The sequence below is a fragment of the Spermophilus citellus genome, assembly GCF_964194105.1.
Source record: "Spermophilus citellus genome assembly, chromosome: 8".
NCBI classification, from domain to species: Eukaryota; Metazoa; Chordata; class Mammalia; order Rodentia; family Sciuridae; genus Spermophilus; species Spermophilus citellus.
In genome coordinates, this window is record NC_138189.1 from 119061771 (window position 1) to 119084098 (window position 22328).

Here is a 22328-nt window from a genome sequence, read left to right on the forward strand (position 1 = left end):
ATTGCAATTCTTATTGGAGGGCTATGCCCTTCAGTTTTAAATCAAACCCCAGAAACTCACCATCAATTTCTTTTTTTTTAATGTGTTCTTGTCTTGTAAATTTAAAGAATGAAATCCATAGAAGGCTTATGGAAGAATAAAACCAGGAATTCTTGTAATGCAAGAGAGGACCCCAGAGTAGGTTTTCTCATTTCGAGTGTATATATGTAACACTTAGGCCCTGCTATTGGTCCAAATTTATGCTAAAACAGGGTGTTTAATAATGCTATTGGTTAGACCTGAATCCCACTCAGGTTTGCCTTACTTCCATTTTCCCCCTGCTTCTGGAAGTTGAAGTCATTGAAATGTGCATGCTCAGTGGGGTGTTTGGTGCTGCTGCTTGGAGTGCACTTCTGCAGTGAACATCCACACTGTGCATAGGCCCAGGGTGACAGATTGTCTTACCCAGCTCACCTTGATGCTATCCTGCTAAGCCTCTGGCCCAGGTTGCCCTGTCAGGCTTTGCACCACAGCTAGGTGTGGTGCTTGCTGCCTGTGCTTCAGCCAAGCCAGCTACCACTCTGCTGCTTCTCTGCTGGGAGCTTCTCTGCAGTTGGCTGGCTGAACCATTTGGTGGCTGAGGAGCCAGCTCAGTAATAACTAATAATACAATAGAACCATTTTTACAGTGTGAAGTAACTAAAATTTCCAGCATCATTATTTTTGTAGTTTAGGTTGTTATTGTTACTTGAACACAAACACTGCAATATCACAACAGCCCATATGATAACCAAGTAACTAATGGGAAGGTGATTCTACAACTTGAATATGCAGGGTTAAGGGATGATGCATGCTCCTGGTTCAGTGACCCTTATGGTGAGAAGTTTCATTATTCTACTCAGATAACAAACTGTTTAATTTTAGAGTTTTCAATTTAATATTTCTAGACCACAGTGAGTAATGAAGTTATGGAAAACAAAACCACAGAGCAGGGAGGATTACAGTATATTTAGTTCTACAAGTAAGAAAATCAGATATTCTGTAGACTTTACTGGGTAGAATGGCAATCTTGACTTTACTAACAGTGTACGTACAGAATTTAAAGTAAAATGATGCCAACAACTTGGAAAATCTGTTTCTCTGGCTTTTCCACATTTGAAAATATGAAATAATGGTAGTAAGCAAAGTCATTCCCTTGTGATTCTAAGTTTAAATAAGCAGCTGCATCAAGTATATTCATTTAAGTTTTTCTCAAGATTCTGTCATTTTAGTAAGCTGATTCACATTAGAAATGCATATTAGAATGAAATTTTTTCCTAATGTGCATACATGCCACCTCTTTATTAAAATAATAAAAAGAACTGCTTGTTCACAGGATTTAGATTATGTTATACATATTTGACTTAAAATGCCATTTTCTCAATGACTACTATATGTAAATATATTTACAAAATTAAATAAAAAGCAAGACTAAATAAGAGTTGAATTTTTCAAGCTAACAGGATGGGAATAGCAATCATGTTTTTTCAAAAGTTGAATGTATCAAGTATTGCAATTTATTATAATTGTTACTTAGAAAAAGGACACAGTTAATCTTTATTTTCAATTGATAAAGACTATTATGGTTTAAAAATTTTTTGAAAATGTTATATCTAGTCAGCATATTTATTTTCTATAAAATTAGTAAGAATTGTTTTGTCTCACAGATAAAAATCTGTTTCAGGGTCATACTCAATTACATATAAGAGGAAAGGAGGGGTAAGAGAAAAATAATACAAGTGAAGAAATGATTTACAGTAGAGGGGGTAGAGAGAAAAGGGGAGGGGAGGGGAGGGGAAGGGGGATAGTAGAGAATAGGATAAACAGCAGAATACATCAGTCACTAGAATGGCAATATGTAAATCAATGGAAGTGTAAAACTGATGTGATACAGCAATCGGTATACGGGGTAAAAATGGGAGTTCATAACCCACTTGAATCAAATTGTGAAATATGATATATTAAGAACTTTGTAATGTTTTGAACGACCAACAATAAAAAAAAAATCTGTTTCAGTGGGCACAAACTAAATAAAAATGAACAGAGATACAAAAATTGTGGTATATGTATTAAGAATTATAATGCAAAAAGAAAGGATAGTATTACTTAGATTAGGTAGAGGGATGTGAAAGGAGGGGAAGGCAGGGTGTGTGGGGATAAGAAAGATAGTAGAATGAAACAGGCATTATTACTTTATGTATGTATGTGACTGAATGACCAATGTGATTTTACAATATGTATACTCAGAAAAATGAGAAATTATATTCCATCTATGTATTATATATCAAAGTATATAAGTACATTCTCCTGTCATGTATAACTAATTAAAACAAAAAAATTAAAAAACAAACAAAGAAACAAAAAAATGAATAAGCACTGTCTATGGACACAGAAGTGAGTAAATGAAGATTTCCAGGGAATGCCATGGTAATTAATTCTATCTAACACAAAGGGGGAGGGCACAAAAGAATTTGTCTAAATAATTCCTTAGAGAAAAAATAGAAAATTTTTTTCTTTTATTTGTTTGTTTATTGTTTGTGTGCATTTATGCCTCAGTCTGGCTGGTCACAGAATCACGAGCCACTCAAGCAGGAACAAAACTTTATTTTTGAAAAAGCCGCCAATACTCCTTACGCGCCGGCAAGCCAAAACCGGAACTGGGGGGCCCGGACCTTCCCCGGAATTCCCTCCTACTATCCTTCCCCAACCAATGGGAACTCTCCAGGAGTCCCATAACATGAGTCCCATAGCAGGCCAAGGTGAACAGCAGGAGTCCAATTTCCATATGAATGTAAATCTTAACATAATCATATCATCTCAATGGCTAGCTGGCGTCACCTTACAACCGAAAGTGCCATGCATCATATTATTTGCTTGTGGCTCCTAGCATCTGCCCCCTTCTGTTTAATTAAGCAACAGGCAATGTGGCTAGGGACCGTGCCTGTTAGGTATGTCCAATTCAACATATGGTTCTTATCCGTCATCGGAAAACTGATCTCTAGGGGTCAGCCTCCTGTCTTAGGTTGATACCACTGCAACTGAATCATACGCGTCACTGACTACCGGTCCAGTATATAGCCATACCTGTGGATAGGCCTATGCACCAGTGGGGGGGTGAGGTTCTTTGCCTCACCTCTGTTGGCCCCCAAATTTGACCTTGGTGCCGGTGGGGGGGTGAAGTTCTTTGCCTCACCTCAGTTGGCCCCCCAAATTAGACCATCACTAGTAGAAGGGAGGGGGATACAGAAATGCCATGACATCAAGTCAATAGACGGCTCTTTAGGAAAAATAGCATCACTGGTGACACATCAGCAAAGATACACCAGCACTACCATAGTTCGCTGCATCAACAGATAGAGCACAATGCATACAAGTGATACATAGTCCAGGCAAGTTTTGTAAGCAGTTCAAAGTGGAGGATTCTATCAATATGTTCATTTCCTCACAAAATAAATCGGCTCAGTGATTGAGCATTACTTGTTGAGTTATTATTCATTGCTGCATCAGTTTATACAGTTTGTTGTGATAATTATTGAAGAAGTTGTAGTTTGGTTTCATCTTTATCTTCACCGGCACTGGGATGAAAATAGGGATTGACAATGATGTTAAGAGAAAAAAAAATGTAACATTTCAACAGGTATTAAGAAAACAATTTTTAGAACAATTTACATTATCCTGAACAGAATTATTAAATATAATGAAAAGGAAAGGTGAAAGTAAACAAACAGATCTGTTAACCTGCTTATTTGTACACATATTAAAACAGTCTTCAACAGCTGTTTACCCAAATTAAATTAAACCATTAAAATCACGTGAATAATAAAAAAAATTTGGGATCCATATTTTTATGAGCGCTCCTCATATATGATATATGGACATATGCACATACAGACATACAACACAAAACAGAAATGTGCACACATAACATACAACATATAAGACAATAGTAAAGGCCTTGTAGATTACCTAGGTGAAATCTCCATAGCAATGTTTAAAAACTCCATGGTCAAAAAATAAAACTGATCAGAAAAACATTAATTTATGTCTGTATGAGCTCAAAAATAAAATGGAACTTTATAATGTGGGAAAAGCAATAATAAAATAGATATTGAAAAAAGCATCCTGGTTGATCACTGTCGAAAATGTAAGAATAGCCAAGCTGGAGTTCTGGATATCAGCTGTTATGGATTTGAGTCAAATCATCTTCTTTTTCTGTAGAAATTGTTTTGGTTAATCTCTCTGGAATCCAAATCGGCTGCTGTTCCTCCTGTGGAAAAACACAGACAGAGCCCCGACTCCAGACTATCACTGGATCCGGACCTTTCCATTGTCCTGTTAGAATATCTTTCCAAAGTACCTTAGGCTTATGTACATTTTTTGGATACAAATGTCTTTCCACAGCACTAAGTCTCGATGAATCAAAATTTAAAAAGTTTAGAGTAAAAAGGGTTATTTTAAGTTTATCTTTGGGGGATATATACCCCTTTCCAATTCCCTCCTTTTGTTTTAATAAGTACATTTTAATAGTTTGATGAGCTCTTTCAACTATGCCTTGTCCTTGTGGATTGTATGGAATTCCTGTTATGTGAGTAATGCCAAATGATGAGCAAAATTGTTTAAAAGAGGTGGAAGTATAACCAGGACCATTGTCCGTTTTTAACTGTTTTGGAACGCCCACAGTGGCAAAATTTTGTAAGCAATGAGCTATAACATCTTTAGTTTTTTCTCCGGCATGAAGGGAGCCCATCAAAAATCCAGAAGAAGTATCAACTGTAACATGTAAATATTTTAATTTTCCAAATTCTGGCAAGTGTGTGACGTCCATCTGCCAAATATGGTTAGGTATCAGTCCTCTAGGATTGACTCCAAGATTAACTTGTGGTAAAAAGGTCACACAATTTTGACATTGTTTTATTATTTGTCTAGATGGTTCCTTAGTTATTTTAAAACACTTTTGTAAAGTATTAGCATTGACATGGAACCTTTTATGAAAATTTATAGCTTCTTCTATTGTGGAGAAAATACGTATGTCATGTGTAGATTTATCTGCTAGTTCATTGCCCATACTAAGGGCTCCAGGCAATCCTGTATGTGCCCTGATATGTCCTATAAAGAATGGATCTTTTCTGTCCCAGATTAGACTTTGTATAGCGGAAAACAAAGAGAAAACAGTAGAAGAAGGTGAAATCCTACCAGCATCTACAAGGGATACTATAGCATTAACTACATACTGACTATCAGAAAATAAATTGAATACAGAATCTTTAAACATCATAAAAGCTTGTAATACTGCATTAAGCTCTACCTTTTGAGCTGATTGTTTGGGTACTAAAAATGTAAAAGTTTGATCAGGAGTAACTACTGCTGCTGTACCATTGTTTGACCCATCAGTGAATATATTTGGAGCATTTATGTTAGGGGTTTTTCTTGTCATTTTTGGAAAAAAATACAGGATGCTTAGACCAAAAAGACAACAAAGGATTAGATGGTAAATGATTATCAAATGAAACACTAGTTTTACACATGATTATTGCCCAAGTATTTAACTCATTAGCTAACTCATCAATTTGATCCATAGTATATGGAGTAATAATTTTATTGGGAGAAATCCCAAACACTCCCTTTGCTGCTTTTATTCCTTTGAGTATTAATTGTCCTACAGCCTCAGGATATCTAGTAAGAATAGTGTTAGGAGAATAAGATAAATGTATCCACAATAATGGACCTTCTTGCCAAAATACTCCTGTAGGAATATTTTTTGTTGGTAGTACAATAAATAATAAAGGCAAACTTATATCAATTCTATCCAAATGCATATTTTCCATATATGTTTCAATGATTTTTAATGCTTTTCTTGCTTCAGGCGTTAACATTCGGGGTGAATTTGGATCTGATGGACCTTTTAGAATATCAAATAAAGGTCCCAACTCTCCTGTTGGTATGCCTAGATAAGGCCTTATCCAATTTATGTCTCCCAATAACTTTTGAAAGTCATTAAGTGATTTGAGTTGATCTACTCGTATTTGAATTTTTGGTGGACGGACCATGGTTGAGGATTATAGAACTCCTAAATAATTAATTGGAAGATTTAATTGTACTTTATCTATTGCTATCTCTAGATTATAATTTTTCAATAAGTTTGTAAGTGTGGCATAACATTCTAGCAATGTGTTTTTATCTTTATGTGCCAATAACATCATCCATATAGTGAAATATTTGTAGTTCAGGATTTTGATTTCTAAGTGGCTGGATTGCTTGATTAACATAAATTTGACACATAGTTGGGCTGTTAGCCATCCCTTGAGGGAGTACTTTCCATTCATATCTCTGATCAGGACCTTCATGATTCAGTGCAGGGATAGTAAATGCAAAATGTGGACTATCCTCGGGATGAATTGGAATTGAAAAGAAACAATCTTTAATATCTATAGCTAAAACATGCCAGGTTTTTGGTAAAGCAGACAATTGGGGAATCCCTGATTGAGCAGGTCCCATAATAACCATCTCATTATTAATGGCTCTTAAATCTTGTAATAATCTCCATTTACCAGATTTCTTTTTAATGACAAAAATGGGAGTATTATGGGGGGATACGGAAGGTTGTATATGTCCTTCTGCTAATTGTTGTCTGACCAAGTTATGGGCTACTTGTATCTTTTCTTTAGTCAGGGGCCACTGAGGAACCCACACTGGTCTTTCTGATTTCCAAGTAATTTTGATTGTCTCAGTGGGTTTCTGAAAACCCAATCCATGTCTATTTATTTCTTGATCTATTTGAATAGGTGCTGTCATACCTTGTTCTTGTTCTCTTAGTCTTTTTTCTTTCCTAAAGCCTTGTTTAGCCCTAGTAGTGGGCGTGTTAGGATTGATGTTATTTGTTAATGTCAATCCTAATTGATCTAGGACATCTCATCCCCATAAATTTACGGGAAGATGATCCAATACATAGGGCTGTATAGTTCCTTCACATCCTTTAGGATCCCTCCAATCTAATACCATAGCACTTCTATGGGGATTTGTTGCCACTCCTAGGCCTCGAAGCGTTTGAGTGGCTTGTTGTAATGGCCAATGTTTTGGCCATTCTTGACGAGATATGATGCTGAGGTCAGCACCTGTGTCCAGCAGCCCATTAAAGTCATGTCCTTGAATATTTAATTTTAGCATTGGGCGAGAATCTAAATTTAAAGACAGCATAGCCCAATCTACACCTGTGGAGCCTAATCCCTTGGAACCTCTTTCTACATTACAACTGGAAAATTTATCATGCAGGCTAGGTATTATTAATAACTGTGCTATTCTATCTCCTGGTGAAATTACTGATATACCTCTTGGAGAACTAGCTATAATTTTTATTTCACCCTTATAATCGGGATCAATTACCCCAGGACTTATCATAAGTCCTTTTAGTGTAGAAGAACTGCGTCCCAATAATATGCCTACTGTTCCCTGGGGAAGAGGTCCTTTTACTCCTGTGGGAATGATTTGAACTCCCATCTCTGGAGTTACTACTGTTCTGGCAGAGGCGCAGATGTCCAACCCTGCGCTCCCTCTAGTTTGTCTGATGAGGGATTTAATGGATAATGCGTCCTGGGCACTACCTTGATGGTGCTGCGGGTTCCTCCATTGCCCCGTATATTTGTGGTTTGGGGCCCCGGGGCATTGGGCCCTCTAGTCCGTTTTTTGGCAATGGAGCCTGATACCTTTCTCCATGATATCATGGGTAAACACTTGGTCCTTGTCCGTTTTTGATAACGGAATACCCTCTATGGTGGTTTGAGAACGGCATTCATTAGCCCAATGTTTCCCTCTATGGCATCGTGGGCAAATACCCGGTATTCTATTCCTTTTATACCTAGTTTTGTTAAACCCTCCTCTTATGGGGCAACTCCTTTTAAAATGTCCTGTTTGATTACAATTATAGCATGTTTTTGGCCTGGCATCTAAAGCCTGTTGTACTGCTGCTAAGACTTGCCCTTATTCATTAATGTCTCTACATAATTTAATATATGTGTTTAAATCTTCATGTCTCCATGGTCTAATGACCTCTCTGCAGCAACGATTTGCTTGGTCATAAGCCAGTTGTTTTATAAATGGCATTGCCTGTTCTGTATTTCCAAATATTCTAGAGGCTGTCTGAATAAGCCTATCTACAAATTCAGCGTAAGGTTCATTAGTTCCTTGTATTACCTTAGATAATTGACCTGTAAATCTCCATGCCCCTGTAAAGTTTTCCATGCCCTAACTGCATCTACAGCAATTTGTGCATATACGCCAGGGTCATATTCAATTTGGTGTCTTTGACCCTCATAAGGTCCCTTTCCTAATAACATATCTAGATTTCTTTGAGGGTAACCGGCTTCTGCATTTCGCCTAGCTGTCTCCATGCAAAATTCCTCATTGGCAACCTTCCATAACAAATATTGTCCTCCATTTAGCACAGATCGACACATGTTAGCCCAATCTGCTGGTGTCATGTCCAAGTTGGTAACAGATTCGACCATGCTTACCGTGAAGGGAGCTTGCGGCCCATAGGTTGTTACAGCCTCCTTTAATTGCTTTACTGTTTTGAAATCTAAAGCACGGTGAATTCGTTGCCCTCCTGCCTGCTCACGTACAGGACATGCTAATCTTTGGGGTCCTGCCTCAGAATTCCGTCCATCAATTATGGGAGTTGAGGGCCACTCAGCTGTAGATGGAGCTGTCGGTTGAATTACGCCTTCTGGTGATAGAACGGAGTTAGTAGCAGCCTCCTGTTGTAATTCTCCACCTGATGGCTGTTTTTCCTCTAAGCTTTCTTTCTTTAAATTTTCCTCTGTCTGACTAGCTTGAGAGACCTTCTCTTTTGCTTGACCTAGCGTTTTTTCTACCATAGTTTGGACCTCTAACAATTTACTTAACAGTTTTTCGGTTTGTTTTTTACTAGATTCTAATCTACTATAAAGGTAATGTAACCCAATAAGATAGGATAAAACAAAGCCGAAGCAGAATGAAACAAAAACGGAGCAGAGAATGGTTATATCAATTTTCTCTTTCTCAGGGCCGAATAACTTCAAACCTTGAGCCAACCATTTTTCCCAGTTCACCTGAGAAAATTCTAGGGCTAGGGAGCTTGAAATAAAAACAAAATAAATCAAAACAAGAACATATTGTTTTTTGAAATGGTCACCCATTCTGTCGCCTTCCCTCAGGGGCGAGCAATTTTACTCACCTCTAAGTTTCAGGCGTTCCCTGTCCGGGCCACCAATTGCCTCAGTCTGGCTGGGCACAGAATCACGAGCCACTCAAGCAGGAACAAAACTTTATTTTTGAAAAAGCCGCCAATACTCCTTACGCGCCGGCAAGCCAAAACCGGTCCACCCACCCGTGCGTCTACGGGGACCAGGGGGCGGACCTCCCCGGAATTCCCTCCTACTATCCTTCCCCAACCAATGGGAACTCTCCAGGAGTCCCGTAACATGAGTCCCGTAGCAGGCCAAGGTGAACAGCAGGAGTCCAATTTTCATATGAATGTAAATCTTAACATAATCATATCATCTCAATGGCTAGCTGGAGTCACCTTACAACCGAAAGTGCCATGCATCATATTATTTGCTTGTGGCTCCTAGCACATTTAAAAGCCCATAATCCTATTAGGCAGCTGAAAACCAGGTGCTTGACTTAGACTGGCATTGTCCATGCCAATAGATAGATCACACACACACACACACACACATGCACACACACATATATGTATATAAAATAGCATCAAAGTATAAATTATTTACATATATAAATATAATACATTTATAACATACATCATAAATATATCTATAATATATGGATATGATATATGGATATGATATATAAAAACACATTACATTGGGGTGGGTTTGTGGCTCAGAGGCTCAGCGTTTGCCTAGTATGCATGAGGCACTGGTTTTGATCCTCAGCACCACATAAAGTGAACTAAAGACATTGTGCCCATGTATAACTAAAAAAATATTTAAAAAATACATTAATATATATGTGCATATATATATATGTGTGTGTGTGTGTGTGTGTGTGTGTGTGTGTGTGTATATATATATATATATATATATATATATATATATATCTCCAAATCAGAATGTGCATATCAGTCATACTCAAGTATTTATCATTTATTTATCATGAAAACATTAAGTATCTTTTCTTCCAGTTCTTTGGAAATATAGATTACATTGTCATACTCTGTGTGCAATGGCACATCAGATCTCATCTCTCTCTTCTTACTGTGACTTAGGACTTATTGACTAAACTTTCCTCACCCATCCTTCTTCCCTACTCTTCTCTGCCTCTGGTAACTAATATTCTAAGTTCAATTTCAATAAAATCAACTTTTGTATATTCTACCTATGATTGAGATCATGCACTTTCTGGGCCTGTCATATTTCACTTAATAAGTTATCTTCTAGTTTCAACCATGTCAGGACAAGTGACAGGGTTTTACACTTTTTATGGGTGAATAGGATTTCATTGTGGGCATGCACCACATTTTCTTCATTAATCAGCTGGGCATATAGTTTGATTACATTTCTTGACTGTTAAATAGTTCTGCAATGAACATAAGTGTGTAGGAATCTCTTTGACATTCTAATGTCATTTCCTTTGAATATGTATCCAGTAGTGGGACTGCTACATCATGTATAGAAGTATTTTTATTTTTTGAGGAAATTTCATACTGTTTTCTATAATGGCTCATTTATATTTTCTATAATGTACTCATTTACATTCCCACCCCTGGTGTGTAACGATATCCTTTCTCCATGTCTTTACCAGTACTTTTTGACTTTTTGATAGTAGCCATTCTAAATGGATTGTGGAGATTTTTCATTGTGGTTTTGATTGTATTCCTTCATGATTAATGCTGTTGAGCTTTTTTCATATACCTATTGAACATTGGATGTCTTCTTTTGATTAATGCCTTTTATCAATTTTGCCCATTTATTAATTTGGTTGTTTGGATTTTTTTGCCACAGAATTGTTTGGGTGCCTTACATAATCTGAATATTAATTCCTTGTCAAATATATGGTTTGAAAATATTTTCTCTTATTCTATTCATTGTATCTTTTTTTGTGTTATTTTCTTTGCAGTATAGAAATTTTTTACTTTAATAAAATCCAATTTGTCTTTTTTGATTGTTTGTTCCTGTGTTTTTGGGATTTTAACAAAAAATTATTTACCATTTGAATATCATGAAGTATTTCCCCACTGTTTTCAGGTCTTTCCTTTATTTGGAGTTCATTTTTGGATATGTGAGATATAAGCAACTATTTTTATGCACATATAGACATCTAATTTTCCCTGCACCATTTATTGAAGAGACTGTCTTTTCTTCTATGCATGTTCATAGGAAATTGTCAGAGATCACTTACTTGTGTATGTGTCTGCTTTTATGCCAGTATCATGTTGTTTTGATTACTTGCATGTTCAGGTTAGATTTCTTACTTTTTATTGCTTTGTTTGCTATTGTTTTTGCGGTTTCATGTGAATTGTAGAATTTTTTTTTCTTTTTCAGTTTTGTAAAGATGTCATTGGTATCTGAATAGGGATTGCCTTGAACCTGTAGATTATTTTAAGTATTAATTTTAAAATATTGAGTATTCCAATCTATAAATATGGATGTTTTCCAATTTTTAGCATCATATTCAATTTATTTTATCATTATTTTATACTTTTGATTGTAGAGATTTTATACGTCTTTGGTTTTAATATTTTTCTTCAGTATTTTTTATTTCTAGCTACTGCAAATGGTGATTGCTTTGTTGAATTCTGTTTCCGAAAATTTGCTCTTGGTGTACTGAAATGCAATTGGTTTTTGTATGCTAGTCTTATATCCTGAAACCTTGCAGAATTTATTCATTATTTCCAATTTTTGGGGGGTTGAAACTTCAGGATTTTCTTTATGTAAGTTCATGTATGCAAAGAGAGAAAGTTGGCTCCTTTCTTTCCAATTTGAATAACCTTGATTTCTTTCTCCTGTTGAATTGTTCTGGCTAGAACTTGTATTACTCTGTTGAATAAAAGTAGTGAAAGTGGGCACTTTTGTCACATTCCTTACTTAGAGAATATATTTTCAGATTTTTCCTGTTCAGTGGGATGTTAGCAATGGGCTTGTTTTAAATGGCCTTTTTTACATTGAGGTAATTTCCCAGTAAACCTCATTTTTTTTTTTTAGAGTTTTTATTACAAAGTGATGTTGAATTGTATCCATTTTTTTCCTGCATCTTTGAGATGACCTATGGTGGTTGTCCTTTATTTTTGTGGTATATCACGTTTAAGGATATGTCTATGTTGGACCATCTTTAAATTCCTGGGATGATTCTCATTTGATCAAGGTGAATAATTTTCTCGATGTGTAATTAGATTAATGATTTTTAGTATTTTGTTGGGGGTTTTTGCCAAAGGTACTTATAAGAAATATTGTCCTCTAGCTTTCTTGCTTTTAAAAAAAATATCTTTGTGGTATCACAATAACACTTGCCTCATAGAATGAGTTTGTAGAATTCCCTTTTCTTTAGTTTTTTGGAATAATTTGAGAAGTGTTCATGTTAGTTCCTTAAATGTTTAGTAGAATTCAGCAATAGATTTTTTTTGATAAAAGACTTTTAATTACTGATAAATCTTATTGTTATACATCTGCTCAGCTTTTTTATTTCCTCATGATTCTGTTGTGATAAGGTGTATGTGTCCAGGAGTTTTTCCATTTCTTCCAGGTTATAAACCTTGTTGGGTTATAGTTGTTCTTAAAAGGCTTTGATTATCCTTTGAATTTTGGAGGAGTTAGGTTCAATGTGTCATTATTCATCTGGGATCTTATTTATTAGTGTTTTCTCCCTTTATTCTTCTTAGTTAATTTAATGGTTTCTCTGTTTTATTTAACTTTTTGAAAAATCAGCTCTTCATTTCATTGATCTTTTGTGTTGTGTTTTATTTTTGTTCTGATTATATTATTTCATTCCTTCTACTAATTTAGGGTTGGGTTTGTTCTTGGTTTTCTATATTCATGAGGTTTAATAATGGGTTATTTACATGAGGTCTTTCTGCTTTTTGGATGTGGGTACTGATCCCTACAAAAGGTACTAACAGGTACCCCTTTTGCTTCATCACAGAGATTTGGATATGGTGTGTTTCCACTCTCATTTGTTTCGAGAATTTTTAAAATAATCTATTGGTTGTTCATCAGTATATTGTGTATTTCCATGTAATTGTTTACTTTCCGAGTTTTCTTTTTCTTTTATTATTTTTAGGTTTTTGTTGTTGTTTGTTTGTGTTATTGGGCATTGAACCCAGGCACTTACACATGTTAAACAAATGCTCTGTCTTTGAAATCCATCTCAGAACTTTTTAAAATTTTGTTTTAGAGGCAGGGCCATGAGGCAGGGTCTTCCTAAGCTTTCCAGGCTGGTGTTGAACTTGCAGTCCTCCTGCCTCAGCCTCCCAGGTAGCTGGGATTACAGGCCTGTGCCACCATGCTTGACTGATATCTGGTTTTATTGCATTGTGGTACACTTCATATAATTTCCATTTTTTTAAAATCTATTGGTCCTTCTTTTCTGACCTACCATATGATATATCCTGGAGAATGGCCCATGTTCTGTTGTGAATGTGTATTTATTCTGCAGCTGTTGGATAGAATCTGTTTGGTCTAGGATCTCTTTTTACTATGTGGTTTCCTACTTGACTTTTAGTCTGGATGATCTGCCCAATCTTGAAGTTCTCAACTGTGATTATATTGGTGCTCTCTCTCTCTCCCTTTAGGTCTAGTAAACTTTTACTACTGCTACTTTTTTATTTTATATAATTTTTTGCAGTTATTTTTTCTTCCCCATTAACAGTCTTCCTTTGTTATTAAATGGTTTTTCTTTAGAAGTATATTTTAATTCCTTGCTTGATAATTTGGATGTATCTATTATATATTTTTGCTTTGTGATTACCATGAGGCCTGAAATAGCTATCTTTTAATTATAACAAGCTATTTTAAAATTAACATTGATGTGAAAGACAAGAAAATAAATAAAAAGGAAAGAATATGAACAAAAACCTTTACACTTGCCCTCTATTTCTGCCCACTATTTGAATTTAGATATTGCAATTTACATCTTTTTGTATTGCCTATTACATACAACTAGGCAATAAATAACATGTTAATATAGCAATTATATTTCTAATTATTTGGGATTTTAGTCTTCATAGAAAACATATAAAATATATTTGCGCCACATTTACAATATTAGAGCATTGTGAATTTGTATAGTTACTAGTACCGCTATGAGTTTTATGCCTTCTTGTGTTTTCTTCTTAGTCATTATTATCTTGTTTTTCAGTTTTTAGAATTTCCATTAGCATATGGGGACATCACCCATAGCTGCCAGTTTATCTCAGTGTGACTATCTCATAGCACTCTCTCTTTGCCTCTAAGGTAGTGGTATGAAGACTGCAATCAGGCAATTTGAAATACTCTTTTGTGTTACTTGTATATTTTCTATTGCTGCTTTCAGCATTATCTTTGTCTTTGACCTTTAAGAGCACAAATATAATATGTCTTAGAGTAGACATAAAGGTTGAGTTAAAATCTGTTGTCCTTTGCCTTACTTTACCTGGATATTTGCATCCTGCTGTAGGGAAGTTTACTCCAATAATTCAAATATTTGTTCTTTTCCTGCTGCCACACAGTTTCTGTGAGCTTTCTTAATTCCTTTTCATTCTTCTTTCCCTTTTTTTAAAATTTTTCTCCTCCAATTGTATTTTCAAGTAACCTGTCTTCCAAGCTTACTTAGTCTTTCTTCAGTTTTATTGATTCTGATATGGACACCTTCTTTCATGTTTTTCATTTCACTTAGTGTACTTTTCAGCTTCAGAATTTCTGCTTCATGTTTTAGAATTATTTGTTTTTCTTCTGATACATTACTAGATTGTCTTTTTTCCTTTTCTTAAAATTTGTTGAATTTCCTTAAAATAGCTATTTTAAATTTTTTTATATACCAATTGCTTTATGGTTGGTTTTAGGTGTCTTATTTCTTAGGTGATATCCTGATTTCTAGAAATTTCTGATGTTTGTTGATGTATATTGATGTGTGTGCATTGAACATTTTATTAGGTATGTATTTTAGTCTCCATAATTTCTCTTTGTTTTTACCTATCTTTCTAGAAATTCTAAACAGGATGTCTATCATTTTCTCTGAACCTGTCCTAACCTCTGTTATTTCAGCAGTACATGGTCCCCTAAGTTCAGTTTTGCTGCAAGACTATGATTGATGTGTTGTCACTGTTTCAGAATTAGATAGTACCTAAAACCCAAGTTTGTTTCAAATTTGCAACTGTTATGTTGTTTAGGACAGATTGAAAGAGTGAGTAAAAAGGGAAGTTGGTCCTAGCAAGTATCCAACTGTGACCATTGTTGATGCAGATTCCACATCCAAAGTCACTAGGTTGTGGTCAGATACTGCAATGTTCTACTCAGCACTGAGCCTTACAATAGAAGGTTGGTTTTAGGCTCAAAAGCAATTACTTGTCCCACTTCCTGGTTTTTCCTCCAAGCACACACTAACTTTCCATGGTGTGCATCCAGGAGTTGGAAGAAGAATGGAGTGTGCAATCCCCTGGTCACTGAAGTCATTGTAATGCTAGGTTGTGCCCAGATCCCACCGATCTTTAAGAGCAGCACAGCACAAAGGAAGGACAAAGTCTACACTGCCATGACATTCCAGATGTTGATAAATAGTTGTGGTCTGAGACTCCTTTAGTCAATCACACATGACACAGGCCAGAATATGCATCTCTACCACCAGGGCTTCAGGTCTCTGTCTGTCACCAAGGTGAATCTAGAAGCTCTTTTCTCAGGCACTGGCTTGGATTCATTAAGCTCTGCCCTGTGTTGGGTTTCCTCCTAACATGTTGAACACTGAGTTCCAAGATAAAGTTCTAGATTTATTTTCCTCTCTATTATACACAATAGATAGTGCGTTTCTCCAAAATGTTCTCCCAAGTTCAGAGAAGGAATCAGTCTTATGGTGGAGTCAATTTTCTGACCACCAAAATTCATGATCGGCATAGTTATATGTGAAGTTTATAGTTGGAGGTCCTTTACAGTCTTAAAAGTATACCTAAAGCCTATACCACAGCTGGTAGAAATATCAGCTGATTTGGCTGAAATAGGAATCCTCCCCACTGTGGTGCAAATCTCCATCTGGCCCCAGGGCTAGTCCAAAGGCTTCATCTATAGGAACTGGCCTGTAGACAGAGGTTTTTCATTTCTTCCTGGTGTTATAGTTCACTATGTGGGCATGGAAAGGAGTTTTGAGGCAAAAATTCTGTTTACTTACCTACCCTATCCTTCAGTGCATGGGATTATTCTCTGTGCTATGACATCCAAACTCAGGAGAGAAATAGTAGAATCAGTCCCTTGACTGCCAATGCTAACTGTAGTCAGAGTCTATGGTGCTCTGCGCAGTATGGATTTGCCAGTGCCAGCTTGGTACTGAGTTCTGAGTCTAATGCCTGCTCTTTATTCCCTTTCTCTTTTCCATGTCAAAGGCATTTTTCTTCATTTCATGTTGCTTGGAGTTGGGCGAGGTTAATGTGGTTAAGTCTTTCCTTTCTGAGTGTTTCTTTGCTTATGATTATGCCAAAATAAGTTGCCATTTTGTCTGGTTGTGTTAACTTTTATGAATGATTTCTTTTCTTTCTTTTTTTTGTTGTTGGTATGAATAGTTGCTTAAATTGGGGCAACTTCCCTTGGTGGTCTTATTCCACAATCTGCTTTGCCTCTCCCCATTGGACACTGTTCTTTTTTTTTTTTTTTTTGTCTATCTTCTTGCCTTCTGTATTTTCAGAGCCTGGGACAGCAGCTGACATGTAGTAAGGAGTAAAAAATGATATCTTATGTAGATGGTTGACCAAATGATTGAAGGAAAATGGAAAGGAGAATACTTTATCTTGGGGAGATATAGTTGGGTTTTGCTCTTGTTGTTTATTTTGGGATGGAAAGAATACAGTCTCTAAGCATTGAGTCATCTCTGAGTTATGACAGTACTTATGCAACTTTGACAGCTCTGCAATATTGAAATTAAATATGCACCCTCTCTGGAATGCTGAGTGTTTGAGCTGTCCTGATGCAAAACATTCTGCTAATGCTTCAACCTTGTCCTAACCTCCATGGAGTCAAAGAATCATGCAACCTGACATCAGGTCAGGAAAATAATGGATTTTTTTTTCTACCTTGAAGGAGTTTGGGATTATCTTCACTATTTTACAATGTGCACTAAATGCAATAATGATTGGCCTCCTTGACTGAGGCATGATTAAAAATTATTTACATTTCAATAAATTCAGTGTGTCTGGCTCTGTCATCAATTGTTACTTTAGAAAGAATACATGCATTTTGAGGATCCTCAAAATGAGAAGTTTTTGGAACCAGTGCCCAGACAATAAATGAAAAAAGCGCAGGAAGTTACCAAGGCCCTACAAATTTGGATCGCTCTGCCAAAGAGTTATATTACATACTGGAGAAGGAAATATACTAATATATTCCATCGTACTTTGTTCTCAACAGTCAGGCAAACAATTTACATCTATCAAAACTCAAGCAAATTAAAGCAATTTTTTTCCATACTGATTAAAAGGTCACACAAACTCATCGAACTGGATACATTAAATATGTGCAGCATTTTGTGTGTATCAATTATATCTCAATAAAGTCATTTAAAAAGAAGGAAAATTCATAGGAAATTATCTCCTTCATTAGTATTATGGTAGACTATGCCAAAGCTTCCCATCAAGAAGCCAAAGGAGGAAAATAATTTCAGAAATTATGTTTTAAGTGAGTTGTTTCATTCACCAAGTTTGGGATAAATGAACAAAAATAATCACTTGAAATATTAATGAATGAGAGAATGTAATACTCCTGTCTGTGCATGGACATGCTCCACTATAGTTTTCCCAAAGTTTAATGACCAGGATCATGATCTCAGGGGTACATTGTGTTAGTTATCTTCTGATCATGCTAGCAAACACCTGATATAACCAACTCCTAAGGATAAAAGGTTTATTTTGGCTCACAGTTTCAGAGGTTTCAGCCCATGTTCCATTGATCCATTGCTGTTGGAAGAGTACTACAAGACAGAGAACACATGATAGGATAATGCTGCTCACGTCATGGTGGTGGGGAAGCAAAAGAGGGAATCATTTAGGGGCTAAGGTACTGTTATCCACTTCAAGGGAACACCCCAAATAACCCGATTTCTTTCTACAAAGCCCCATCTCCTAATGTTCTACTACCTTGTAATAGCACCATAAGCTAAAGACCAAACTTCAATAATGGGCCTTGGGGGTACTTTCAGGAACCAAACTGTAGCACACATTCATCAAAATAGTATGCCCAGCTACAGCAGTACAATCATGACCAAATCAAGATCAAGATCAGAATAAGACCTAGTTAGACAATGCAAGAACACCAATCAAGGAAAAATTTAGAGGTTTATTCTCTTGGTTTAATGCATGAATTTAATTTGAGTAATAAGCCATTAGAAAAAACTATGAAGCAGCAAATGAGAAAAGCTTTTTCCCCAACTCCCTATTTTATTCCCATTTATAAATCACTATGAAAATAAAGGTCACTAAAATATTAAAATACCTGACCAAATTCTGGTATCACTACATCTAATTATTACCACAGTTTCAGCACTGCAGATCTTTAGAAAGAGCAGAGTGAGGTAAGATCAAATATAATGGCCCCACTCCCAGTCCCCAGGAAAAGTCATTTTCTGCAGTCTAACCAATAACAGAAGGAGAATGACTGAAAGCTCTGCTGCTTTCTAAATAGAAAAGCAGGATTTTGTTTTCACAATAGGCTTATTGGAGAGATGGCTTCAGTCATTAGTAGCTTTGCTAATTCTTCCAGTTGGACTATGTAAAATTATGTGGTTTAATACTCACCATCCACAGTATCTCTTTACAATGAGCATTAAATCTGAAAAACCTTTTGTATTTTTCCCCTCTAAGGTAGAAAGTATCAGCCTAGTCAATAAAATTTTAATATCATATGCAAGAATAGAGAATTCAATTTGTATGGGTTCTATTTAGCAGTTTATCTGCTATCAGTACTAATCACTGCTTAAGGGACTCTAGTGACTCATATGCTGAGCCTCGTCCCCAAAGATTCCTTGACAGTTTGTGCACACTCAATGTGACTTGTGTAAACAAATTTTCAACATGGAAGTATTCCAAAAAGGGTTAAAAATTGTCTCACAACCATTAGAGCTTCTTCTGAAAAATGGCATCAGTAATTTTCCATTGATATTATAATGTCTGAAATGCTATGCTTTACCCAAGGAAATCATATCCCATTGTGATGCACAGCCACAACACACACAAAGTGGTGTCTGGAAGTCTGCAGTGAGTTATTTCAAGATGCTCATTCTACAAAGAATCATTCATTTTAATTTCAAGTAATCACTTTTGAGTGTCTACTGTATGTTGTCTTAAACTTGATTTTTTTTGTGTGTGTGTATGTGTGTGTGTTGGTGGGGGGGTCATCTTCACATTCATTTTCTAATTAAGGAAAGGTCAAATAATTTGCCAGAAGTTAGAGAGTTATTAAGTGACATTGGCATGATCTAATTACAGAGGTGACTGACTTCAGAGACTTTTTTTTTTTGACTACACAGCACCACCTTTAAAAGAAAACAAAACATTGTGATGCACATCTTCAAGCAATATGAATTACTGCCTCTATGTGGGAGAATATGAAAGACAGAAAGACCATGAACACAGCTATGCAGCTACCCACAATGAATAGAAATGTCTGAAAAGTCTGGGGAAGCTCTGTTATATGACAGGCAATAGTCAAAATCAGCAGAGTATAAAAAAGCTACAGCCCTCAGTTCATGGGACTGAGCACAGAATAGAAAGGCAGTTTGATGATTTTCTTCACCCATGCTTGGATAGATTTTCATCATCAATTCGTGCATTAATTCTATCTTGCTCCTGGAAACAGTCATTTGCTTAATAGCTCTTTTGTGACCAAGGGAGTCATGCACAGTCCCAAATGACTTAATGTCCAGCTGGGGAGGAGTTTAATACAGAGAAAAAAAAATCTAACTTCGTTTTCACAAAAAAATATGAGGAAGAAAGTTGGCACAAACTGCCTTGCTATTTTGTTGAGAAAGAGCACTGTTTTATTTTGACATAGGTCACCAAGACACAGGGTGTGATTTTTTTGTGTGTGTTGGTATTTCCTTGAGTCAGTAAAAATGCAGCAAAGTAAATGAGTGAAATACAAAATGTTCTGATTCATTGGGTCCTACTGTGAAACTTTTATACTAGAAAGTTTACAGAGGATTCTAAGTATGCCTCTTAACTTTAAAACTTTGAAATTGTTTAAAATAAAATTTCAGTAATTGATAATAGATTTTTCATAGGTTGATTAATTTGCCCTACTACATATTTAGAGTGGACTATGATGTGATTATTAATATAATTAATTCTATAGAAATGCAAGACAGATATGAAAATATGGTTGTACTTTGTTTGTCAGGTGATAAAACAAGAAGAATTTGGCAAGGATCTTTTTGATTGTACTTTGTATGATCTACTGAAGTATGATGATTTTAACGATGACAAGCACCTGGCTCTTGAAGAATTTTATAGAGCATTCCGTGAGTACCAGATTCAATCTTTAATTTCTTTTTGTTCTTTTTCCTGTTGTTTTACACAATATGGTATGTTAGCCTGATCTTAGAGTACAAGCTGTTTCTTAAGAGAAGTGATATAATTGAGAGAATTTAAGTTTCTGGCTGTACTGACATAAAAGCTAAGGGACTTAGTAGCTGAAAAATGAACAGTTGGAAATAGTTGATAACCTTGGATACCACTAGTTCTTAGTGATTCCAGTTTAAGACACTGGGTAAACAATGTTGATTTCAAGATTATCTAGGAATAGGAGCAGCACTTGACCAATTGTCACCATATGTCAAAACAATTTATTTATACAGTGTCGGTTTTAAACTGCATTTAGAAACAAAATGTATTATCAGATTTGGTTTGCATGCATTTGAAGATCTATTGCTCTTTAGAATTGCTCATTCTTTTATAAGAATAAAATATTATATTTACATTAAAAATTTGAAATGATTCACATGTTTGTGTTGCTTAAATGTGTCTTAAAGTGTTCTTTATGAAAAGGAGTTATGAAGATAGATTGGATAACATGGATTTCTTATCAAGTTAGTCTTTAAAAATAATTCAAAGAGAAAGGATTAAGAAACAAACAAACATAAACCAAATAATTAGGAGCTTCATACTAGAGAAAGTAAAAAGAAAAGTAAATTAGCTAGTTGGTATTTGAAAGTCACCAAAGAAGCACAGTTAAACAGGAAGCAATTCAATCCAGCATCTGATATCAATATGAGATCTCTCTCTCTCCATTTCCCCTTTCCCCACCACCCCCCTCTCTCTCTATATATATATATATATAGAGAGAGAGAGATAGAGATATATAGATAGATAGAGATATAGATACATACACACACATTTACACATCAACAATGTGTGCATATATATCTTTCCAAAAAGACATGAAGCAGGAAGAAGTAGTATATGTATTTTGCCTTTGCCATCTGGCCTATCAAGTTGACTAATATTGTAAAATTTAATCTACTACACTTAAAAATTCATATAAATTGATTTCTTATCACATGATGAATTTCTATTTGAGTTTCTGTTAAAACATATTTTATGAATATTGATACCAATATAATAATCAAAATAATATATGAGAAATAGTTGATGGTTATAAAGTTTAAGACTAGGTATCAACATGCTCTTGGAATTTAATACAATTGCACGTGTGCATTAAATTAGAAGACAGAATATAAGACAGGGTGACTCAGGAAATTGTTGGGCCTTTTATAGGATTTTATGAGACTAGAATATTTTTAAATAACAAAAATAAAACAGTATGAGCCTCCTATGTTTATATAAGGAAAGTAAAATACAGATTAAGAAATAAATTGATAAATTTATAAGCAAACCTTTGTCAAGCTAATAATGAAGTCTGTGTTTTTCACAATCATTGCACAATAGATGGAATTATTTTGTATGCTCAGGAAGGGAAAGGAGCAGAAAGAAAATATTATTGTTTATCAAGGAAAGAATTATGTACACATACAATACAAATGCTGTAGTATATATCATATAATAATATAACTCAAGATAGAAGGATTTAAATGTTATAGAAAGACCTACATAAAATATTGAGTTGAGAAAATAATCTTTAGTTTGGGGAATTAAG

The 22328-nt window shown here is 35.4% G+C and overlaps 1 protein-coding gene across 1 annotated transcript in view; it reads left to right on the forward strand.

The window, feature by feature from the left end:
* The window catches only part of FSTL5 (follistatin like 5), an 824806-nt gene that overhangs the window by 419396 nt on the left and 383082 nt on the right, over window positions 1–22328 (forward strand). The window contains exon 6 of the mRNA XM_081304788.1: window positions 20574–20694. Within this exon, the coding sequence (XP_081160914.1) occupies window positions 20574–20694 (121 nt within the window). The remainder of the gene's footprint in view (window positions 1–20573; window positions 20695–22328) is intronic.